Genomic DNA, 25,665 nt, shown 5'->3' with positions numbered 1-25,665 from the left:
ACTGTTCATGAAGAACCTAAATTATCGATCATAAAAGCCTTTAAAAAGGTCTTCTGTCCTTGTAAATTAGCAAAATGCTTGTTATCCTCATTTAAAATACAGTATGAATACTGCATTCTGCAGGTTTGCGTTAATGGCTTCTGGCTTAAGAGAATGCTGGTTTCTGTGTCCTGGCAAATGCAGCTTGCAACTTGCGTGAAAGCATTTTGAAAGAATTGACATCAGTATGCTAAATCCGTACAGCAGATGCGTTTGTGTGTTGCTGATGGGTATTGTAATGGAGGCAGTGTAGAATGGCCTAAAACCTTTGTGTCCATGTTTGTGAGCTGTTGCAGTGGTTTTAAATATGGATTAAAAATCCTGAAGTAAATAAGGTTTATCTTTAGAACAAACTTAAAACAGAGGTTAGAAAAGAAATTTGGAACCTGACACTGCATATGTGGTTGCTTAGCTTCCTGATGTTAAGAGACTTTTTCAAGTTAAAGAGACTTAAAAGAAAATTAAATGCTATGTTGATAAATTTTCCTGCATCTAGTAAGATGGAAGAATGGGCTTTGAAATAAATTCAACTTCCCCATTCTTGGGGCCAGTATAAGAAGATTTAAAGCCACCAAAAATATTTAAATGGTTATCATAGGATCATTTTAAGACAAAGGTTTAATAACACTGCTCAGCTGTCCTAAATTTCCAATGACAGGATAAAGGCATCTTGGTTTTATACCATCAAATAATGCCTTGCTTTATACAATGCAAAGTTCCAAAAGGGTAGCAGAGGACACAAGACATAATTATTTTTGAATCTTTTGTCCTTAGTTGATAGTATCTCATGTTGCAACAACTTTCTATAATTCTTAAAGGAAAATGCTAGATACGTGTGGTGAAGCAGAGAATAAACTGGCAATGGAACTCTCTCAGCATGAAGTACAAATTGAAAAAGAAATTTTAGATCCACTGAATCAACTAACAGAGGTAAGTCACTTCCCCCGACTGAACAAATAAGTTTGGATTTATGTATAAACCGAGCAAAAAGGATTATCTCAATGTTAATAATAAAACAGTTTTAAGTAGTCATGCATTAATGCTGAAAAGTGAGTCTGAAATCTACAAAATTTAGAAATCACAGTACACAGTTTAAAAATAAATATAAGCCTTGATTTTTGGTTTTAGTCAGAGATCCCTAACATTCAGAAGCAGAGGAAACAGCTTGCAAAGTTGGTGTTGGACTGGGATTCGGCAAGAGCAAGGTGAGAAGTAATTTTAATGCTAGGTTGTTCTCTAATCTTGTTAACGTCTTGTTGGTATCTCATGGTGTCTGATCTGATACTGGTACTTGCTTCTGAAATGCTGCTGTACATCTATTAATACTTGCAAAAAAAAAAAAAGATAAGCTTACTGAGTTATTCAGAAAAGGACTCAACTTCTGGATCCAAGTGGAATCAAAATCTTAGAGTTCTTTCTTGCCTATATATATTTGGAAAAATGCTGAAGATTCATCTCTTAGTTCACCTGCATTGTCAGCTTCAGTAAAAGTTGGCATCTGGAAAAGCATTATGCTGCACAGCACTGGAAGGAGTCCTCTGGGCTTTGTTTACCAAGGCTATGCAACTTCTTTGCAACTGCTTAGCACAGGCTACTTTATACTTCCTTTAGGTTTATGGAATCAGGATGCCATTAAACTTTTAAATAAATTAAGATTGAAATTATTTTTGCTTTGACATACTGTGGATACAAAACTGGAGTTAAACTGTCATGGCAAATTATGTAGTACTTGCTGGGGCTGGTAGTCCTAAAATATCTTAACACCTACGTTGTAGGTTGCAGAGGTGCAGGATTTCTTGTGGATTTTTATAGTTTGGTTATTTGTGAATTATGCCAACTATATCATAAATGGCAATTTAAACGCTGTGTGAAGTTCAGTTGGGAGAAACCTCTGAAACTATTGGATTTATTTCTTATCAAAAGAAACCAATTTAGAAGGGACTCATAAATGCAGTTTCTTCTGTAATAATAGGCTTCACTGAATGACTGAAGCCTTTTTTCCACAGGTATAACCAAGCCCACAAGACTTCAGGAACAAATTTTCAAGTGCATCCTTCAAAAATAGAATCTCTGAAGGAAGAGATGGATGAAGCTGGAAATAAAGTAGAACAATGCAAGGTAAGAAATGAGTCCTGTCCTTTATATACCTCTCACTAGCAACTGTAGCAATCATAATATGGCTGCTTCTGTAAACTTTGCTTGTGGAACTGGCTGATTACTGTATTTGCAAACGAAGTGACTGTTGACAAAGTGTATGTCTTAAAAGTATTATTAGTCCTAGCTGAACTTTGTCCAAATTACTTCAACTTAATGCGAAACTCTGCTTTTGAAGATAGGCATGTTAAATTATTTACTGTTTTAGACTGAAACAATTGAGAGAACTGTGTCTTAACCTTGACTCGAATAGTCAGGGTGTCTATGTACTTCAGACCACTGAGTAGCTGTAAAGTGAGAGCTACCTGGATGAATTTCAAGCTGCTGATGTGCAAGGAACATTCTGAGTATTATAGCTTGAAGCAGTTTATTTGCAACTTCATTTCTGGATTGTCAAATACTACATTTTGCTGCACTTGTGCTAAGCCCCCAAAACCTTTTAGTAGTATTTGTCTTTGCATACAAAGATTGGCTATAAATAATACATTGCCATACAATCCAATTGTTAATTTTATTGGGCAACTTCTTTGATATATAAAACAAAGCTAAGCAAAATTCATTCAAAATGCCTGAAAGAAAATGAACGACACTATTTGAAAGGATGCTGACTATTCAAAAATGAACTGCACTCTATGCCTAGATGATGTACCTTGACTGTAACTTGCATGTAACTTCCCTGCAAGTAGTAGAAAACAGATTCTGTGTTAGATATAGACACCTAAATAGATAAAGTGCTCTTAGACAGTGTTTTCTGCTTTCAGCCATACCATGAATGAAAAACTGCAGCTGCCACTAGTTCATCCCATAAGCCTATTTAGAGTCTACCACTGAGTGTGTATAGAGTGGGTAAATTACTGGCTTTCCATGCTGCCCGAGTCAAAAGTTCAAACTTACTGCAAGCAAAGCAAACATACTTGGTCCTCTCTCTGCATGTAAGTTTTATAAATTTGATTTACTCTTTTGCATTCCCCTCTTTTTTCCTTTTCTTTCTTCAAAGGATCAACTAGCAGCAGACATGTATAACTTCGTGTCCAAAGAAGGGGAATACGCTAAATTCTTTGTTACGGTGAGTATTCTTTTTCTATATCACTTTGATTACAGCACTTATATGCATAGACACTCGATTCTCAAAGATTGTATTTTGTGTACTAAACCTTCTAGTATTGTATTATATGCTCATCAGAAGCTAATACTGTTTTTGTTTATTAAAATGTGGCTTCTGTTCTCAGTTATTAGAAGCACAAGCAGATTACCATAGAAAAGCATTAGCAGTCTTAGAAAAGGTCCTCCCTGAAATTCAAGCCCATCAAGGTAAAGTAAACTGTGCTCTGGCTGATGCTTCTTCTTGCCTGTGCCACCTATGCACAATATTCTCCTCCTTTATCTCAGTTCTTTTGCATGCAAACTTATTTATTAAGGTCATTTTGATCTACTTAACAATTTTACATTCATGAGCGTAATTCCATCTTTGCTGCATTTTCTAGAGTTCTCTGGTCATATTTTAACACACTAATAAAATATTAAGGATCTGTCCAATACCCAAGAGGGTAAAGGAAGGATTTTTGTTTCTGCTGCACTTATGTGTTCTTTATTTCCTTGATATCATGAGACCTTTTGCTAATTCATTCCTGGCTCTTCTGGCCAATGAAAATTTCATTGTGAATTAGGAATTGTAAGATCCATGTTTCTTAAATGATTACTAGGGGGTTATCAGAAAAACTCCCCAGAATCTATGGCGCTGACTTCTGTTCTGCCTCTATACCATCTCTTTTCCCCATGTGCACATTGCACTGCAGCTGGCTAATTGAGTGTTCAGATTGCTGTGCTAGATATCAGTTAAGCAAAGAAGTGAACAAGACGGTTTCATCTCTGTGCTGCTAAGCTCTTCATTGTTAATACACGTTTAGGTGTATCAGCTACTTGGTTTGAAGATGCACTGTGTGCTGTTGAGTATGCTACCTAAAGACTGATTGTGCTGTCTCTTAATCTATTCACTTTGAATGAGTTTGAACAAAGTCTGTGAAAAGTGTGCTCTGAGCTGAACAAGACTAAAGTATCTTGAGTTGTGGACCACATGCGAGTTGTAAAAACTGAACCACTAAACTGGAGATACCAAGAAATATGAGAATACTGATGAAAGATAGTATTGAATGTCTGTATTCTATATATAATCTGATGGTAGGCAAGCTAATGCAAACAAATAATGCTTATCCAGTGTCAGAGAGGCTTTATGACTATCTGGTAGGTTATCTGTTTACAGGATATAGAGCTGACTGCTTTAGGTTTTCTTTATTTCTTAGCTACTTTGCACAAAACTTCTCATATGAGTGCTTTAGAGAAGATTATCATTCCTAAAAGGCATGCTAGGAGGCAGTGTGGTCCAGAGTCCAAGAGCAGGACATAACTTCAGTCATGTTTCTAGGTGCAATATAAATTACTGACTTTGAACAAATTATTATGCTCTCTTCCCCAGTTTTGCAAGTTATAGCAAATGTTAGGAAAGTGACTTGTGCTCCTTGTGATGTGTTATTGAATGTATTTGAGCTATATGAGGGATTATAGTTGATGTGTTTCTGTAAACATAGAATAAACTAAACCTTTTGCAAAAATATCACATCTTCAGAGAAGTCTTAAAAAAAGAAATCTTTACTGTCAGAACCTTTTTTCCCCACAGAAGAAATGAAGGATCTGAACTAACAATTTTATATCCTTTTTATTTATCTGCATTTTTCAATTAAAGTAGAAAAATATGTGGGGGGGGGGAGAGATAACCCATAGGAAACAGGACATGTACGTACTATTTGGAGAAACACTTATACCAACTTTGACTTTCAAAGCTAAGCAACAATCAGGAGAAATTAAGTGAATTGGAAAATTTGTGAAACTGTTACAGTGATGGGCTGTTAACAATTCTAATGTAAGATATTGTGATTCTTCAAATCAGTAGTAGACTTTGTTAACTTAACAGTTCAGTATATATCTATGCAGAACACAGTTAAAACTTTAAGAACAGCCCAAGTCATGCAATCTGGGGAAAGCTTTCTCAAAGGTTATTGCAAACCTAAAGTCTTCTTAGTCTTAACAAATCAGAATTAGTGTAATTTATAGCTGTGTGACTACATTATTGTTGAGTTCTAGGGGGCTATGCACCTTCCAGTTATACAAAGGATATATGTGTATTAAAAGAAATGATATGCTATTCAAAAAGATGCATTTTTTTTTTTTTTAACTTGAATACCTACAGATTCATTTTTCTGTTTACGAGGGATTTTACCAATCAGGGCTATAAAATTTTTATTGCATTCTTAACATTCCTTTGCTGCGCTAGAGGCTTTCTTTTCTTATGTGGAACATAATTCAAGTTATTCTGTTAGATATCTTGCTCACTGTTTTGATATTCTCCAACTAGACAAATGGACTGAAAAACCAGCTTTTGGAACGCCTTTAGAAGAGCATCTCAAACGCAGTGGTCGTGAAATTGCAGTCCCTATTGAAGCCTGTGTAATGATGCTTTTGGAAACAGGAATGAGAGAGGAGGTAGGCCATACCATTCCATGCCCTGTGAATGAAGGGGGAAAAGGAGCTCAGTGAAATTAGCAGACTGGTATCTGTATTTACTTCTGTATGCTTTCACAAAATGCTTAAGGGTATTTTGGGTTTTTTTGTTAGTGTAAATCATAAATCTCTTAGAAAAGCCTTGGACAATATTCAAAATATCTTTGAGATGTAATATAATTAGAATGAAAAATCAAGAAAGGGCTGAGGTGAGAGGGCACTAAAGAATTATCAGATAGCTGTAACACATTAAGAGCTAACTTGGTCATAACCATGTATAATAATGATTACTGAAACTGCTCTGAAAAGGAATTGATATAACTTCATGCTTATAATAACATGTTGGTATCAGTCTAATACATCTGATCTTTATTATGCAGGGTTTATTCAGAATCGCTGCTGGAGCCTCCAAATTAAAAAAACTGAAAGCTGCGTTGGACTGTTCAGCTTCCCAGCTTGACGAATTTTACTCAGATCCCCATGCTGTTGCAGGTATTTTAAATGTTCTGAATCAAACCTGGTAAAAACTGATATAATGGAAGTTTTATTCTGTTCATTTACCTTGTTGGACCTGCTGCAGTATGAGGTGTTGCTCTCTGTGCAGGTAAACTGTGAATGAAATTATATTGAAGCTCACTCTGCTGCATAACTTAATACAGATCCAGCATAGAGCGTACACACTAATCACAATGATGTATTTATCTCTGTAGGTCAGAGCAATGTTTAAAATTCAGATGATCATAGTAATTCCAGTATCATATTTCTTCTCATGACAGGATTGTTAACACAGTCAAGGGAGATTAAAGCCATATGTAGCTTTAATAATGTGGCAAATGGATGACTCAAGGTTTTATAGCATGAGTTTCACATTGCAGTAATTACCAGATGACTTCCTGTGTTAAGTGTGGAGCAGATATACTGCAGAAATGTCAGATCTTCCTACTATTCCACTGGGATTTGCGTCCTGTTGCACAAGTAAAATTGCAAATCTAAGGCCAAAGTTTTAAATGAAGTCTGAAAGTGCTGGCTAACATGTTTGCCTTTTTCTGGTCTATGCTGCAGGTGCTTTAAAATCCTATTTGCGAGAGTTGCCAGAACCTTTAATGACGTACAGTCTATATGAAGAATGGACGCAAGCTGCAAAGTAAGCATACTAAAAATGGATGTACAGAAAATATTGCATACTCATATCAAATTTCCTTGTCATATATGAATCTAAAAGAAAAGTCCAAGCTCATACAGTTGACTGATCTAACTAGTGAATATTTTGTGTACTGTATGATTTTAAATTGTATTATAACTTGACAGTAATTGTATTAAAACATGTTGGTGAAACACCTTGCTATTTTATACTTAACATAAGGGCTTCTTCAGGCTATTGGTCACATAGTATTGATGTGGTAAGCGCCTTTTTTTTTTTTTTTTCTTTTTTTTTTTTTTTTTTTTTTGTTACGAGGAGAGTTAATTTGGGAATTTGAAAAGCAGGTTATTAAGTAACTTTCCATTTAGACCTAATAAATACTGTTTTGCATTCATTAATTCGATCTTTTTTCATGGAAGAAACGGCCGTTTTCTGATCTGGAAGCATGATGCAATGGAAATGTCTTTTTCCTTGCAGCATTCAGGACCAGGATAAGAAGCTACAAGAATTGTGGAAAATCTGTAACAAATTGCCTAAGCATTATCATGCTAATTTCAGGTATGAATGACCATCTGCAGACTTCCAACACAGCAGCATTAATATTAGAGTATCACCTGTCTCAGAGCTGATCAGCCAAAACTCTAATCCATTTTTTTCTTGGCCACATTCCATTCAAGCATTCTGTTTTATCTATCAAGTAGCTAGTATGCTTTGGTGTGGTGGGGGATGTGTGGGTGTGTATACATATTTATTTGTTTCCAGTCAGTTTGTTTATTTCCAGTCAGATTAATTCATTACTGACTGTAATGAAATGGTGATGCTTGGAACTCTTCCACTTAAGTGTCATAGTGTTGGCAGTAGTTTATGACTTTTCGACTGCTATGCTCTTCATTTTCTAGGCTTAGAAATATCACCTGGATGCATCTTATGCATTGTATTTTTCCTTTTGGCTTTACCTTTTGGGAATGAAACAGAATAAAACTGACTTAAAAGTGTGGGAATTCCATTACATGATATGAAAATAGCTGTTGATAGATATTCTCTAAATGTTCTTTCTGAAAGCATAATACTTTGAGGTCACTTTAAGGTGGGAGATGTCTTCCTTTCTGTTAAACTCAACTCTTGTGCTTCATGAAGCATGGTAAACAGAGAAGCATTGTAAACAACTACCAAGTAAAAGATCTGATAGCCTTATTTCTGTCTTCTGGGAAGTTGTCTTTAGGAGTTCTTGAAGTTTGACTCAGAGCATTTCTTGGTGAAAACAACTAAGTTTGTAATGTCCTCGCAAATGAGGAGCAGAACTATTATTTGTCATAAGAAATAATTATGTCCTAATATCAGTGATGTACTAGAATATATTGTTGTGTGGGAAGAGTTCCTGCTGACATAGTTCAATGATTTCTTTCCTTTTTGTAGGTATTTAATCAAATTTTTAGCAAAGCTCGCACAAAACAGCGATATTAACAAAATGACACCCAGCAACGTTGCAATAGTCCTGGGCCCCAACTTGTTATGGGCAAAGAATGAAGGGTAAGATGTTTTAGAAATGCTTCAAAACAAAATCTATATGAAGGTGTAGAGTTTCTCATCTAGTTGTTCTAAATCATTTGAACTATTCACAGCAGAATAGTTGCCTAAAAAATATTTTAAACATATTTTCTCAAATTTTGCATCCAGATAAACTTTAGATGTGCATCTTTTAAGGACTGATGAAATTGAGAATGTTAAATAAGGTTTATAGCATTAAAGTGTGAAGTTGCCTTTTATGTGGTATTTAAGAGTCTCAATAGATCATGCTTAGCAAAATTTGCCATTTAGGCAAGATGAAAACTTTTTTTTATTATTATTATTATGGGGTTTTCTATAAACTGTTTTATTAATTTCTTCCACAGATCACTTGCTGAAATGGCAGCTGCAACTTCAGTCCATGTGGTGGCAATTATCGAGCCTATTATTCAGCATGCAGACTGGTTCTTCCCTGGAGGTAAATTCTTACCATAGTATAACGAATTTTGTATTCATGATAGCCCTATGCAGGTAGTTCAATAGTTTTTTTGCACTGAGCACCATTTTGTAGATGCATGTGGTGTTATGCATTCTGTCTTTTTTTTTCCAGATCAAGATTTCAATGTGTCTGGTGCATTTGTTGCAATTCCTGCTGTTAATTCAAATCACTTGTCACACACTGGGAATGAATATGAATCTGGGACACTGGAACGGAAGAGACCTGTTAGTATGGCTGTAATGGAAGGGGATTTGTTGAAGAAGGAAAGGTATGTTTTGTTCTTAGATTAATTTTCATATTAGCCCACTCCTGAGAGCTGGACTACTAAGGAGATGGTAGTTGGACACACTTGTATTGGCCTCAGGAAGAGAATTTTATGGAAATAGTAGAGATAATGCTAGTGATTTATTTTCCCTCATGTTGTTGCAGCCTGAGGAAGGTTCAAAGGTAATGTACTGGTGTTTCCTTCTGATTATACTCAATGCATGATTGAAAAACAAGCAGATAATTGCTGCTTCCAGTTACCATCTTCCTGTTACAGATCTGAGGGTCTGAAATCCAGAGACAGAAGTGTGTATATAGTAACATCTATGAGTATCTAACTTCTGATGTTCCCTGGCTTCTTTCCAAAGCCCATAAGCTGAGGTGGTGTTACCTGGTGCCTTCATGATAAGACTTCTGATTTGATGATGGTACAGTATACCACAGCAGATAGTAGAATGCTTTTTAAAAAAAGTGCTGTTTTCCCATATAACATGTAGTGTAATACTCATTTATTATCACTCATATCATGAATATTCAAGTGATGTGCTGTTTTGTTTTTAGCTATTTATGCAAATGTTAACTTGTTACCTAAATATTAACTATGGCTAGACATGTGAATTTATCAGCACTGACAGGAGGAAGAAAAGAAAATCAATTCAAGGTTCACTGTCTTTAATACAACAGGAATATAATTCACATTCAGAATTAATGTGCTGTGTGCGTTCTGAAATTCATTAGAATTTCAGTCCGTTTATCCATAGTTAAATAGGGGTATTTTTTTTCTGCTTTAAACAATGCAAATCATAGAAGCGTATATCCGGGGGCCATATTTGATAGTCTCTCTTGAAGTATATACAGGGATCTAGAGGTTGTGTTTAATAAAAACAAAATTTGTTTGGCAAAACATTCAAAGAGATGCTCTGGTACCTAAGGAAATATGTGTATTAACATTTAAAATTACTGAGTTGTTCAACCTCATTGTCATCAATGTCTGTCTTCAAATGTAATTGAATAGTTTGTCCCACTTACGTTTAGTTTACCCCTCTGTGTGGATAGGCCAAGTATCGTTGCATGTCTTAACATTTATGGTGTTATATGCAGAAGCTGAAGCTTTCCTTGTTGCTGCTTTGCATGCTAAGCAACAGGGGTTGCACTTGTCTTTGTGGGTTGTAACCGATTGTCCTGGTGCTTTAGTTATCTGGAGTTGGCTTGCATGGTGTGTTTATTCTTTCTTCTTTCTGTAGCTTTGGTGTCAAGGTTATGGACTTCCAAGCGAACCCTCGGAGATGTGGCACTATAAATAGAAAGCACACATCCCCAGCTTTCCAGCCACCCCTTCCACCCACGGAGGCTGGCGTGCTGGCTCAGTCTGGAGCGGAGCAGCACTCACAAGCTTCTGTGGCTGAAACAAGCCCAGTGGGTGCTGGCTTTGCTCTCTCTGCTGGCACAGCAGAACAGTTACAAAGTCAAGGAAATGAGGACATCAGGTAAGAGGTATGGCTTCTGCTGGCAGTGGCTTAGCAGGCTGCTTTAGCAACAAACTGATGTCAAATATATCTGCTTTATAAGGCACCTCTTCTAATCAGAATATATGTTGCCACATGTAGAGTATCTTCAGATATGGACAAAAAGCACTATGGAAGAGATCTTTAGCTATATATATTTACAACGTTAATTTGAACATCTGTTGTGGAATTGATCCTCTAAAATAAGAGAATACTTTGAAAAAAAACTATAATGAAAAATACTAAAAACACCTGCCCTTCTGCTATTTATGTTGACTGCTGCAAGTTATACTCTAGAGGTGTCCACGCAGTATGACTGTCAGTTTCCTGCTGAAAGGACAAAAACTAGCAATGGCAGTACTAGAAACCTATTGGTGCTTGTTTGGTTTTTGTACGTGTTATCTGAATTTGTCTTTGTCTGTAACAAGTGTTAGTGATGACCAGACTTGCTTGTTAGCAAGCCAGAAGTCAGTTTATCACATTTCAATATTAGTTTCTTTAGCATAAGCATGTATTCAGGGTTTTTGTGCTACTTAATATTGAGATGCTGTGCAGTCTTATCCCAGATATTATTATACAAATCTGCAGCAACTAGTATTGGAATACGTGTGTCTTCCTTTCATATAAGGTGAAAACAACACTTTGCTTTCAATAGTTATGGGATCTGAGAGAGATTGCAGTTCACATAAATGCCTATAGTGCTCTCCAAATACCAGTCTCCCACACAGATTAGTACAGTGGAATATCACCATAGAGCTCTGCAAAGCACTGACTCTTCTGCATGCAACTTTGTTGTCAGCAGACATTTGTGCAAATGTGTTCATGACAAAAGCCCCTGGATTTCTAACTTTGAAAATACTTACCGCATTAGAGATGTTAACAGTTCAAGCAAACACAAGAGTAACATAATTTTTCCAGCTTACCTAAAACTTGTTTAAAGTGTATATTAAAACTCTTTATTTCATGCAGATGATTATTTAAGGGAGCTGGGGTTTTCTGGCTACAACTCCTTATTCAGATACCTCTACAGTTTAAGGACCTAAAATTTTGAATGTAATGTCCAAAAGCTGCATTTAAAATCTGCACAAAATCTGCACAAACTCTGCCTTGAAATAAGTAAATTTTAATAACAGCACCTGGACAAATTTGTACTGTAGTGTACTAAGAAAAGTGATTGGAAGATGTTAGTTGTCTTGAATACTGCAAGAGGATTCTGTAAATACAGAGAAATGAATGAAGACCGCAGGTGAATAGCAAGTAAGAGGAGGGGCACTGCCCAGTAACACCTCAGTTCGCTCATACTCGAGCACTTTATTTTCTTAAGTCCTATCACCTTCATGACCAAAGGTCAGGAAGAACCTGACTTGTCCTGAACTGAATCTCAGAGGTTATACTGCGATAGCTCCCTCAGAGACAAAAAGCTCCTTGGACTGCCTTGATCAGTGGCAGCAAGGTAAAAGCTAAATTTCAGATAGAGTGGAGGGAAGACTTCAGCCAGCCAAAGAAATAAAAAGAACCACTGCTGTCTCCATACTCTGCTTCTGTGGTCTTTAGAGCCTTCTGAAGGCTTCCGTGGCTCCAAGGTTTTAAGCAGTGAGGACTGCATCTGCCTTGTCTGTATACTCTAGTAGCAAGCTGTTTGTGTGTCTCATGGTGGGTGGGTTTTTTTTTTTTTTTTTCCTTTCGTTTTTTTTTTTTTTTTTTTTTCCTTTTGAGGTAGGGTAGTGGTGGTTTGGAGGTGGTTTGCTTGCTTGCTTCCTGGCAGAGCTTCACAGATTGCCCTCAGTCCTTAGTAGCTACATAAACCAGATAAATGTCAGTGAATTTGATGTGATGCTGCAATAGAGTATTTTTTTAAAGGCTAACTGTCATTAGGATGATAGGTATATTCAGGGGAGGAAATGGAAGAATTAATTTTATGTGAACTTTCACGTTGGAAGCCTTTATTTAAAGGATCTCCAAGTGCACTGAGGATTCTATAGCATGGAAACTGTATTCTAGTTATAAGTATTTTATTCAGACAGGTATTGTGATACTGCAAAATTACTTAGATTCCTGATGCAATTTTCATGATTAATAACCTGTTGTACATGGGAGCTCTTTGAAGAGTTCTAGAAGTGTTCAATGTGGTGTTAAATATCAGCCAGTGCAGACCTTTTTCTAAAGGTCTTGAGGTTCAGAAGTAGAATGCGGTTCATAATGTAAGCTGTGATGCGTGCAGCTCATCTGGGTGAGGTGTTTTACAATCACTTTCTAATCTAGTTTGGTTTTTTAATTTTCAGTACCTCAAAACCTAAGGACATTGCATCTTCAGCTACTCCTCCACCCCCAAGAAATGGTGGACATGCAGGCACTGTCCAGAGTCAATCAACAAGTAGCACTAACCAGCTTTCTGTTAATCAGCCACAGAATGCAGCAGGTCCCAGTCCCCATTCAATGAGGCGAGGTGTGTTTTTAATTCAATTTTAAAACCACTAAGCTCCAGTTCTTAATGCACTGACAAAATGTTTGTTAAAATAACTTTACCAGTATCTCTTGTCATTTATTGCAGGCAATGGTTTAATTCACATACATTTCACTAAGGCCTAACTAAATGCATCTTTGGACTCTTTCGTGAATGCTGGTAGTAATGATACCAACGCTATTTAATTAAATCATTTATCGGCTATTGATTAGTAAACCTTTATATGCATTTTGATAGCTTCATATGGCTATCATTTTTATTTGATAATGCACTGTTGTACTTTGTTAATGTACTTCAATATTATTTTGTCCTGCTAAATCATGTATTTTCGAAGTTTGCTTTGACAATACACAGCCATGAAATGTCATCTCTTATCTTAACAGCTGTTAAAAAGCCTGCACCAGCACCTCCTAAGCCAGCCAATCCACCACCAGGGCAGCCAGGAAGCCAAAGCTCTGCCTCAGCTGCTCAGCCACCTTCTGTCTCTCCAAAACCACCTGCTAGAAGTTCTTCTCCTCCTGGTCAACATGCAAACCAAGGAGCAGTCCAGACCTCCACTTCCCAGGTTTCTGCACCTCGGAGATACTCCAGCAGCCTTTCCCCAATACAAGCTCCCAGCCATCCACCACCACAACCCCCAACACAGGCTACTCCTCCCTTGCAGCCCAAATCAAACAGTCAAGCATCTCCTCCTGCTGCATCCAGCAGTGAGCATGGACTAGAGCAGCCCTGTTACACTCCTCCACAGACTCCTACACCACCTGATACACCCCCTCTAGGAAAACATAATATTAGTTCCCCATTGTCACAGCCTCAGTCATCTACTCAAGAAACCTCACAGTCTCACTCTCCTCCTCACACTGGTACGCTGCCAAGGCCACGGCCAGTACCAAAACCCAGGAACAGACCTAGTGTTCCACCTCCGCCTCATCCTCCCACTTGTCATTCAGCTGGAGATGGTGGTAATTCGAATCCCACGCAAACGGCTTCCAAAATAGTAACAGGTAAGTGGATTATTTTATCATACTCAGTGTCTCTTCAGGGAGCAGAAATGAAGAAAGTATCTGTAGCTGTAAAATAGCCTTCTTCTGGAAAATGTAGAAAGTACAAATTAACAATTAAAATACTTAATAGCTGGTGCCTTATTAAAATGCCCACACCTGTTGTAGTGCACCAGGATTTTGGGCAGCATCTTCCATACTGAAGGTCTTCCTCAGGGGGCAGAGGGGAATATCTATTTGCTTTATTTTTTTTTCCTGCTTTGGAAGCAAAGCAGTATTACAGCAATAAAACTATAGGGCTTTCTCAGGCCTCTACATCATGGCAGCCTGTTACATTTATGCATCTGCTGCCAAAAAAGCAAATCATTGAAGGAGAGAGATACAGCCTAAGGGTAGTGTATTTCAGCATATATATAAGATAAAATGCCAAAAGTGGCCAATGTATTTTGCTTTTTAAAACTCATTGTAATAGAGAGATACTAATGTAGTGAATGTTTTATCTTGAAAACTAAGCCTTCTGATGTGCTTTTAAGTTGGGCATAGAGAAGTTGAAGAATCAAATGTATCATATGTAATAATTTTAGATAATCTTCATATTTTGAGCACAGTCTTGTTTTTCTGTTTTGAGACATACGAAGTCTCAAATGTTCTGTCTTTTCTCTCTTCTCATAGGAACTTCATGATGCTTGTAGTTAGTTTGATAGTAACATTCATTTAAATCTTGGAAAAAATGAAACTGCTGCAGACAGGGTAAAAACTAGCAGATCTTGAAATGTTCTGCTGAGTCTCTGCTTATTTTAGGCACTTCTGAAGGAAAAGGCAATGAATGTAAAACTAATGCTTTTAAATCTGTTTGTTCAGTAATGGTTAAAATTTTCCAATGATGCTGCAGTGTCTCTAGAATAAGACTGTTTTTGAATGCAAAGTATATTCTGATGCCTAACAGCTGTACCCCATGATGCCTTCACAGGTGGGGATGGTTACTGCGAATAAGGTTTGTACTGACCAGAAACATGCAATATAGCTAAAATGCTCCTGCACAGCAATATTTTATTTGTAGCTTTATTTTGTATATGCGCTTTGGAATATGTGCTCTCTGTCAACTCTGCATTTTATCTCATTACCACATATCATTCTGTTTTTAAGAGATATTAAGGCCTATGCTTAATAGTCCTGTGAATATTGTTTAAGTTAATCCTAAAAACAAGTCCTAAAAATAGCCATATCCCTTAAATGAAGTAACACTTAAAAAGTGTTGATGCAAAGTCAGCAAAATTACCACTCCAGGAGTCAAGTATGAAGCAGTGACCTGTTTAAAATATGTGTATTCTCATCAGTGCAGACACATGTTGCATCTCATGTTTTTTCTTCAGTGTTTTGCGTGTGTGTTTTTTTTATGTAGCTTTCACTTTAGGATTTCAGTTATTTTTAACTACTTAAGACTTATTTGTGCAAAATACATGCTGATATGACTAAATTCCTTTGCAGAAAAGCACCCAGCAGCATCTCTGTGTTCTGGCATGTTTGCATTTGCATTCTGTCAACCCAAGCCTCACTAATAGTACTAGTCTGTTCAACTACAACTGCCAAACAACATATATTAATAATCCTATTATTCATATATAATGGTTTAGAGACGATACACCGTTAAGGTAACAACTGCATGACAGTCTGAAAATGTTGAGGCTGCATTACTGAATTATCTCAAGATGTGACTATTAGTTTACAGGAAAGATACTGAAGTTAATATTGGAATGACAAGTCAACTTGGAAGTACAGTTTTTAAATAAGAGAAACAAGCAATAAATGAGCTTCTAAACAACTGAAAAGTAGCTCTGCTTTTTAAAACAAACTCTCACCTGATCATACTCTTGCTCTTTTTTCAGTATCTCTAAAATAAAAGCGATTTATTTTAAAACTGAATTCAGAAATAAGGCTGGGGTTTGGGTCTTTACAGCACTTGCACATGAAATGAAATTGGAAACCTTGCTGATGAGTCAAATTTCAAGAGGCTTAACCTTATTTTCTAAGTCCTGTTTCATAGGTTGACTGCCTTTGTTTTCATTTTGGAATTTTTCTGGTTTTGATGCAAAAGCTTTAATGATAGCAGACACTTAAGCAGACTTTGTCTTACCCCAATTTAACAGGAGAAATACTCGCCCTTTAAGTAATATTCAGTTGCTATGCGGAGAGCTGCTTCACTGAAGGGTGGAATAGAGGGGAGTTAAGTTATATGAATGAACCATTTGTGATAGGAATGTGATTGACACAACTGCAACTATATCTAGATTGTGAATTACAACTTAAATGGTGAACTGCAGGGATAACTCTGTTGCACCTTTAAATGAATTGAAAAAGAGCTACACTGGATTGTCCTGTAATTTAGATGCGTTTAAAAATACCAAAATCAAGGTCTGATTGTCAGCCTCTAGAGTTAAATTTGAAAAGACTTGATATTCTTTCAAGTGAAAGAACTTAAGGAAATTGGCTGTGTAAAATAAAATAAATAGTATGAAAGCTGTCATGCAGCAAAGTCAGTAAAGTTGATACTAATGAATTCTCTATCAGCAAATCTGATAAAGGAACTCAGAAAACCTAGTATGTTTTGGGGGAAAGAAAAAAGGAAAAGCTGAAAGTTGAACTGATACTATGGTTTACCTGCAGCAGTATACTCAGTGCAGGATCATCCACTTTTTCCTTTTTTTTTTTTTTTTTTTTTTTTGTTTGTTTGATTAATAGTTACTCAGATTTAACACCACAGCATATTACATAAGAATATCTGCTCTAACATTTACACATGCACATATAAGCATTTATTTTTAAACACTGATAGTATAAATCTGCCTTACCTAATTTACAGTGTGAAATAACTGGTTTTTAATTTAACATTAAATAGTGGAGCAATGGAAAACATATGAGAATAAATTTTATAACAGCAGAACTTAGAATCCTGAAGTACTTTCAGGATACAGCTGAATTCCTTTGTCCATGTACTGGACTTGAGTAATGCTTCAAATCCTATTTGTGGTTTTAAAGTAATGAGCCCTAGGAAAGAATATTCTAATCAAAAATTTTATTAAACAATCTAGATGTTTGACCAGCATTCAGTATGAACTGTATTGGAAAATTTGATGGTAAGGAAAAGGCATATGATTGGCCAAAAATGTTGCTAATTCATAATCATGTGTGTGCTAATGCCCACTACTAACCTGTCACAAATAACACTGCTTGCTTGCATTCTCATTAGTGTAGCATGCAAAAAGAATGGCTCTGTTTTTATGCTTGCTCTCACATTAACATACTAAAAGTATTGAAGATTGGATTGTATAATGTTGTTCGTGTTTTGACTGGCCAGTTTTGTGTCGGACTTTTTTCACTTAATAGACATTTATAGCTGGAAATTTATGTGTTTTATACAAAGGTTCATTCTGTATTTGAAGCAGCTGTATCATTTGTTTGTCACAATCGGATATTCCTTTCCTGTGTCACCTCATATTTTCAGTTACCTCCTTTTCTGGGTCATTTTTTAATATGCAGTAGTGGTAGGGAGAACTCCTGTGCCTGCCTCTAAAGTTGAAGTACTCCTTTTTCAACTGTACTTTAAATGAAAATCAACCATACAGTAGATACAGTACTGTTAGTTATTAGGGAGAGTTCAGTGGCCAGCTACTTATATTCTGTGCTCATCTGTTCCACAGTCAAACTCAGTGTAGAATATTTTGAGGAAGCTGTTGTTAATACTACATCAGATAACAATAGTAAAAATGTCTACATAAAGGTATAAAGTTTAAAATTAACTTTAAAAAAGTACTTACATTTTCATCTGTTGTAAAAACAAACTCTGTAGTTGGGATAAAAGGGAGCTGCTGGTGTTACAAAAACTTGGTTTTGTGGATCAGAGACTTAATTTCACATTCATGCATTTAAAAAGTATCTCCAGTAATTTTCTTCATTGTTATCAAAGGCTTACTGAACAAATAGTGTGACCTATATGTCTTCTCCTAGAAGACTGTTTACTAGATACAGTTCAGTAACCAGGACACTGATTTTCCAAGTGATAATGGGGGCTGAGGACAGGAATATAAAATTCACCCAAATGATGGATAAAACGATTTGTAATAATACTGATGGTTTGTTCTATGCCTTCTGGTTGATTTCATTTATGACTGACATACTAACAGTTTCTTAGCAGAATATGGTCCTTTTCTCACAAGGCTGTGATACAGGATTTGGGAGAAAATGTATAGATCAAACCTCCCAAGAAAATGTAAATCCTGTAATTACGTTATAGGAATCATAGAATCAGTAAAGTTGGAAGGGACCTCTGGAGATCATCTAGTCCAACCTCCCTGCTCAGCAGGGTCACCTAGAGCATGTTAGACAGGGTTGCATCTAGGCAGGCCTTGAATATCTCCAGAGAAGGAGACTCCACCACCCCTCTGGGCAACCTGTGCCAGTGCTCTGTCACTCTCACAGTGAAGAAATTCCCCCTCACCTTCAAGTTATATAGGAAGGGTTATATAATCTTTGAGTTCCAGTAATACGGATGAGGACATCTAACAGTCCTCTGCAAGACAAGCCAATCAGTATCAGACAGAATTTAAGAGTTCTGTCTACTAAATTAATAGGACCATTTAATACAAAGTTACTGCAGTTCACTAGCATACTGTTTATCCTGACAGAATGGGGAAGGCTGGGGAAGGAAACAGGGGAGGCTGCACTTAGACTTCTGTTTCTGCTTTTGCCTCTTCCATATCATTTAGCACAGAGGCTTTCAACTTAGCACTAATTACTTTATGAATGTGCAAGTTTCAGACTTAATGTTTTAGATGTGGTTTGAGATCTTTAAAGGATGCCTATTTATGCCACCTGAGTTTTTAAGTCTGTTTGGATTCTCTGTTGACTTATATGATCTAAATTTTTTATTTGGGGCAGCTGCTGTGTTGCGATAGGTGGTGTTCCTGCTGCAGAGTCTGTAGCATATTATAAAGTAGCTTTCAAAAATATTAGATCAATATTTTCATTTACCTTGATTGTGAAATGTTCTGGATTTTTCTGGTCTTCTAATTATTAGTGCAGTTAGTCACCAAAAGTGCAATATTTGAGGTCATTGGCTTGGACAAAATTCTCCCCTCTCATTAACAGAGAGCAGAAAGTGCAACATTCCTTGTTTTTTGTTTGTTTTTTGTGACAGTGCCTCCTTTTGACACCATACATGTTCCTATCGCTTAAAAAAAAAAAAAAAAAAAAAAAAAAAAAAAAAAAGGTGGTGTTTACCTGGTTGAACATCTAGATGCTAAACTCCTTGCTGAGTGACCAATCCTGATTTGATGTCAGTGTCTGAAATAAAGTATCGCTTCTACAGGGCATTGAGGAATCTGATGACAAGTTATACTTGTTTTCTTCCACTCTTGAAAAAGAAATGCTTTTTTTCTCTGTTATGTACATGACTAAAAAGGTATGTAGGAGAAGCAACCCAAACATAAGCTTTATTTGTTCGGCTTAGCCTTTTTGTGTTCATGTGTGCGCATGCACATATGTGCAAACCCTGTGTTTGAAAAGCCTTTGGTCTGTCCTTTTCATTTTCTTTCTAAGGAAATGCAGCAGAAACAGAGTATTAAATAAGATGTCACTGTGCAGACTGCTAAATTTGCTATTCCATTTTTTTGTGCAGACTCCAGTTCCAGTATTCAAGAACCACTTCAAAACCCTTCTTCAGAGCTTCTTACAGAGACAGCAAGCAAAGAACTGCATAACCACCTCATGCTAGATATTGACAATGATACAGAAAGCACTGCTCTGTAATGTAAACTTATAAAACTTCCAACTTTCCTCTCCTGATGGGAAAACTAACAGACCTAACAGTGAAAAGCTTCTTTTGACGATACGGCAAAACTGTGTGGAATTTTGACTTGTACACCACTGAGAAAGTGACTTAGCCATTCAGAAGAAGTTTAATGATCTGTGTCTGAACAATGGTTTTCAAAATCTTGAATGGGAAGAATTGATTACTGTGGAAACTTGCATAGGAAGCATAGGTGCTGCTAATACCAATGGTATTAGCAGAAATTCCAGAATGAGAAGCAGCAGAACATTAGTTATTTAAAGTGCATGTATTGTGGAAATAATCTTCTTAATGTCACAGTTAGACTTCTATTTCTAGTCCTTAGACATTACAAGGAGATGCCTTGCAAGAGACATTCCCTCACTAATTTGCTGCAGATTCTTGTTAAAATATGAACCAAAAAATGCCAGAGTGCTGTTGGTGACTGCTGGTTATCAGTTGCCTGTCAAAACTGTGGATGTATTCTAGTGCCTTGAAGGACTGTCATACTGTAGAAGGAAACTTACTGTATCTTTAACCATTTCATTGCTCCTTAATGATCAGTACTTAATCCTTATTTCATAGTTATTTGTATTAACCAAACCTGCTTTTGTTTATGTGAAACCTGCAACTGTTTCAAGATAAAACTGTAGAAGTGTTTTTGCTTTTATTGAAAATGGTTGAATTTTGAAAGAACTTTAGACATCTGTTTGGATTTGTCAGTTGGGTGAACATTTATAAAAATTAAAGATTGTTTTTTGTCAACTGAAGGCATATTTATTCAAGTCTCCAAATAACATTGCTGCTTCTGTGGTACATTTGAAACAGAAGTTCTACACTGGAAGTTATGCAATTATGCGCTGGGCTTTTTAGCTAATGAGTCTCTAGTAGCTCAGCTCGATCTTCTTTTAAAAAGCATACTGGGAAACGAATATGCATCTACTCCTTAATGTGTAGACATGAATGTGTCCAGCTGCAAAGAAAAGTTCTGGATATAGCCCATATCATGCAAAGAAATGTGATGGGGCAGGCCATACAGTTTCTGTGAATAAGAGGGAGGAAGGGGGGGGGAAAGACTAGTTACTTCAGCAGGAATGGAGATAGCATTCATATAACTGGCTGAAACTTATTTAACCTCTGAATTCCATAATACTCTGCAATAAGTCTTAGTCAAGGTATAAAAAGAGACCTCAGGCCCACCTGTGAAATAAAACTGCATTTCCTAAACACCTTGACAGGTTACATTGTACTCGGTGACAAGATAAATATATTTAGTCACCATCTCCTTCGTGCCACAGGTTGAAAGTATCAGTGACTGCTCTGGTTGTTTCCTGTTTTAAGCATCACTAAATAGGAAAGATCCATCCCATTCGTAGATGCAGACCTAACTTACTCTCTTGCTATACCAGCATTGTAGCAAACTCCTGCAGCTCTAAACTCAGTGCTCTGAGCCAGAATTCTAGTTCTGTGCCTTAAATTGACCTTTGTCTCTATAACTGTAAGCAGTATACCTGAATCCATAGCAGGCTGTAAAGGATTTAAATACATTTTCAGAAATTCTTCTGGATTTGCACATTCCTCAATGTTACACAAATAGTTAATTGTCTCTGCTGGGATTAGCAGCTCAGGTGCAAGAGTATGTAGATTGTTACTCAGATCTTCACTGTCATCCTTGATAATAAAAAAAATTACTTTAGTACAGTTACAATAAAAACAGCTATGATAATTACAGTGAAGAACAGGAACGCTGGAGTTGTTATCCCTTGTTTACCAAATATAACTTTGTCCTTTATTCTTAAGAGTACACAGCAATAATGAGTATAGAAAACAATGTATTACTTCATGAGTGACATTTACTGGCTTTAAGCATGTTAGTACAATTGATTAGTTTAATAAAATGGCTGCACCGAATATCACAGGTCTGAACAAAATAAAATTACAGATTTCCCCTTAACATTATAACACAGTGTCTAGAATCCTTGCAGATGTATATGCTTGCAAACTCTATTTAAAAGAGAAGCACATCTGCTTACTGGTGTGGTTTGAGGGGTAAACCAAGTAAAATTCTTACAGCATAAGCATTTAAAGTTTACCTCAAACATTCTTGGAACATAAGCTGCCAGTTTGAAGAGGAGAGTAAGACACTCTGTGACTACCTCTACTGTAGACTGTGATTGTGTTGCATCTTGTAGATAAGTCACAGGAGGCGTCACTGTTGTAGCATACCAGTCTGGGAACAGTCTGGCTGGGATGTTATGCGACACCACTAAAACTTTAATTTCCTGGAGTAAAGCACTGAGTGGAAAGAGTGAATTCCATCCTTAAGTACAGCAAGGATATTTTACCAGATGTTCAAGGTTCATAAAGTAAGCATTGATATATTTGCATTCCCGGAGCTATGCTGGGGCATTATATGCATACAGTATTATCATATCACCTTCCCCTCAATCCTTTTACATTTTGGATCTAGCCAAAGGAAACTTTTTCACATTGTACTACAACATACTGTGCAGACTTGAGCAGACTATGAAGGAACAATTTTGTTCAAATGTTACAAGAAACAGGCAAAAGAGCAGTAGAGGTATAATAAATGCAAGGGTGTGATGGTAGCTTTCTTTGATAATTATCTTGTCTCTAAAAGAAGTTTCTATTGAACTTTTATGAGCCCAGATTTCAGTGAATAAATAAGGGGCCATAGAGGAACCTATTTACTGGTTAAGCTGGAGAAGACAAGAATTGGTTGAATTCTGTGGTGACTGGTAGGCAGCGTTGAAAGGGGAAATAACAAGCCAGAAGGCAGTGACTAAGATGACTTTAGAATTATATATATCTATAAATGTTTACAAAGCAGGATACAGAAATCATGCAGGCAGTTAGAATTAAGGAATGAATTTTCCTATTTTCTAAAACCTTTTAACACTGTTGACAATTGAAGTCTTGGCAACTTGAAGATGAACTTCAGAGGACTGTGCAAGAGTCCATTGTCACCTAGCCAACTGCTCCCTGCATACAGAAAAGATGTATGTCATATTAACTTGAAAATGTTATCTACACTGTGGTTCAAAGTTATTCAATGGGAAAATAAAATGTTATCATAGCTAATGTTCGATTTAACCTTAAAGGAAGTATTTGTCCACTTCTGTTAATGATTTTCTTTCAACTAATGTGAAACACTTACTTATGTCCTTGATTTTGGAGAGAAGCTAAATCTTGGATGATAAGATGTATTGTACCAATGCAAGACTGCAAAGGAAGGAGATTTTTTATGAAATTACATATTACAAAATAACTGTGAAAACAAAAATTCATCAGCTGCTCGGTAAATAGGCTCTCCCTTTTGGGTTGCAGACACAGAGGGCAGAGCATAATGCTCCTACTAGGTCTGACAAAGTTGTCTGATTCTGTCAGAATAAGATGTGGGGTAGTTACCCGAAGAATGAGTGGAAAAAAATCTGTGGATAAGCTACCAGCACTGCCACATCACTATTAGGGACCTAGCTCTTATTTTAACCCTTTGTATGGAGTAGAAGGTGACTATTCATTTGTAGCTGGCCGAATCGTAGAACACAAGTTTGTATAAATGTGAATCAAGCTATCTGATCCCAAAAGGGATTTACATAACTTACCTCTATTACATGAAGAACACAACTGGAATACAGAAGAAGTAGACCTGAGACTGGTTCTCCTGAGTGGCATTTTAATGCATTTTCAAACAGGCTTTTGTGGTAACCTGTTCCAAAAGTAAAATCGGCAGTTTGTCATATGGCTTATAGTGATACAAGATTCCAGCAAGTTAACATGGTAACAAGTTTTATTATTCAGAGAAAATGTAAAAGCATTATTAACATGGGAATCTTTTCTTGACATACGCACCAACACAATTCATATTAGCTCCTAAAGCTGCACCAAAATCTGCAATACTTGTTTTAAGTGGCTGAAGTGTGAAATTCCCATTAGCACTTGTTTACTCTAAAGATGGACCTGAAGGCCCTGAAAGTAGAGTACTTCAAAAGTTTTGCATGTGCAGTCGATTTCTTGCCTCTGCATGACATTGGCACTAATACAGTTATTAAAAAAAAAAAAAAAAAAAAAAAAAAAAAAAAAAACTTTATGTATCCCACTCATCAGACAAAACATTCAGTACACATCAATTAGTTTGCTGAGAAAGTCATACTTGAAAGTTGGTTGCAAAAGCAGTATCGTACTTTGAAAATGAAGTCTTTTTCCCACAGGGATTGTAATACTTGTATCTTATTTGCTAAGGAAGGATCCTAAGTGATAATTCTCTTTATGTTATTATTTTTTAAAATGGTATTTTTTTTTATTTACTGTGCTACTGCAAGACTTACATGCATCATTGCTGTATGCTGCCCATATTGTCACTACATTATGCAATGCAATGAGCATGATTTTGGTATATGGCACTTTTTTACAATTATGCAGTATTTGCAGTTTTGATATAGTCAGATGAGAAAAAAGAACGTCACCTAAGAGATAGCCTAGAATACCAGCATGTACCTTGGAGGTGATTCATTGTTTTCAATGCTTTGCAGTTAAGCTATATTTAAGAATCCTTTTCAAACCTGAATTGAGGATGAAGTCTCTGGTACTCCCTCTGGTGTACAGCATTAGAACTACTCTTTACAGTAAAGAGAAATTGTTAAGTGGTCAGTGAAACCAGAATTTCAGTATAGTATAGGAAAAATTTGCAAGATAATCTCCCATGTCTTCGGAGTTCAGTGTCATGAAACACCACTTTTAGTTGTGCATATTGGTTTCATTTTTTGTGTGTCTTGGTTTCTAAATCCTAAAAGGAACTACAATAATACTGCAGCTATACATGCTAGAGCCACCCCTTGCCTTGAATGAACTGAATTTTCAATACTGCTGCCTTAGTAGTTAGTTCCTTTATCTTAAAAAAAAAGGTCTTTACGGGGCTGGTATGAAACCCTTAAAATACCACATCCTAGATAGAGAGAATACGAGCATATTGCACTCCAATGCAAGGGCGACAGGTACCAGCATTTACTCGGGAGAGAAAAAAAGTCTTTAAGATGAGTAAGAGCGCACCTCAGAACCAAAACCCACTTGCTGACTGCAGCAGGTACTGCAGGTAGCAGAGAAGAGTGCGGGCAAGGGCATGTCTCGTATTGCGTCTATGTAGCACAGCTTGTATTACCAGACTGTGATAGCCTTGACAGTGCGTCTGGGGATGTTCACACGGCCGCATCCTCCTCTGCCTCGATTCCCAGCCGCTCCTGGGCATACACCATGGAGGTGCTTCAGCGACCGAGGCTGTGAGCCAAGCTGCAAGGCTCCCAGGCAGCATACACAGGCCGCCCCAAACCCCCACAGGGCCCCTCCTGCAACCCAGCGCCGCGGGCACGCACCTGTGACCGCCGCCGCCTCGGCCCCCTCGCCCAGCTGCGCCACCACCACCAGCCTGTGGAGCGGGAACCGACTCTGCGGACAGAGACGGGCAAGGCTCGCTCACGCCGCGCCGGGCCTGGCGGTGCGGGCCCGCCGGGGGCAGAGCCGCCTGCCTCACCTGGCCCGTGCCGTGCAGCCGCGCCGCCAGCAGGCTCCGCCGCTCCAGAGCCGGGGGCACCGGAGAGTCCCGCCGCCCCCGCGGCAGGTGGGCGCTCGACATGGCCCGGAGAGCCGCGGAGTGCCCGCCGGGGAACCACGGCGGCCTGCGGAGGCGCTGAGGGGC

The 25,665-nt window shown here is 37.4% G+C and overlaps 2 protein-coding genes across 4 annotated transcripts in view; one reads left to right on the top strand and one right to left on the bottom strand.

Annotated features, from left to right (window-relative positions):
- Window positions 1-20,717, top strand: part of ARHGAP17 (Rho GTPase activating protein 17) — a 49,912-nt gene extending 29,195 nt beyond the window's left edge. Inside the window, exons 5-21 of one of the 3 annotated variants that reach the window (XM_062587946.1) lie at window positions 858-969; window positions 1,168-1,244; window positions 2,046-2,157; window positions 3,191-3,259; window positions 3,423-3,504; window positions 5,603-5,730; window positions 6,129-6,240; window positions 6,811-6,892; window positions 7,367-7,447; window positions 8,306-8,419; window positions 8,782-8,873; window positions 9,006-9,162; window positions 10,403-10,645; window positions 12,946-13,109; window positions 13,511-14,131; window positions 15,099-15,122; window positions 19,803-19,889. In XM_062587946.1, coding sequence (XP_062443930.1) covers window positions 858-969; window positions 1,168-1,244; window positions 2,046-2,157; window positions 3,191-3,259; window positions 3,423-3,504; window positions 5,603-5,730; window positions 6,129-6,240; window positions 6,811-6,892; window positions 7,367-7,447; window positions 8,306-8,419; window positions 8,782-8,873; window positions 9,006-9,162; window positions 10,403-10,645; window positions 12,946-13,109; window positions 13,511-14,131; window positions 15,099-15,121 — 2,269 coding nt within the window. In that variant the 3' untranslated portion in view covers window position 15,122; window positions 19,803-19,889. Of the gene's footprint in view, window positions 1-857; window positions 970-1,167; window positions 1,245-2,045; window positions 2,158-3,190; window positions 3,260-3,422; window positions 3,505-5,602; window positions 5,731-6,128; window positions 6,241-6,810; window positions 6,893-7,366; window positions 7,448-8,305; window positions 8,420-8,781; window positions 8,874-9,005; window positions 9,163-10,402; window positions 10,646-12,945; window positions 13,110-13,510; window positions 14,132-15,098; window positions 15,123-19,802 lie in introns of all 3 variants that reach the window. The other 2 variants (XM_062587945.1, XM_062587947.1) reach the window with 2 other exon arrangements.
- A 239-nt stretch (window positions 20,718-20,956) lies between these two features.
- Window positions 20,957-25,602, bottom strand: TEX47 (testis expressed 47). Its single transcript, XM_062588638.1, is given in 9 exon segments — window positions 20,957-20,994; window positions 21,464-21,623; window positions 22,046-22,259; window positions 22,261-22,272; window positions 23,131-23,195; window positions 23,579-23,685; window positions 23,688-23,718; window positions 25,284-25,415; window positions 25,501-25,602. Coding segments are annotated over 9 exon segments (861 nt in total).
- Window positions 25,603-25,665: the final 63 nt, after the last annotated feature.

The sequence above is a fragment of the Rhea pennata genome, chromosome 15 (assembly GCF_028389875.1).
Source record: "Rhea pennata isolate bPtePen1 chromosome 15, bPtePen1.pri, whole genome shotgun sequence".
Taxonomy (NCBI): domain Eukaryota; kingdom Metazoa; phylum Chordata; class Aves; order Rheiformes; family Rheidae; genus Rhea; species Rhea pennata.
This window is presented reverse-complemented; position numbering and strand designations above follow the sequence as displayed.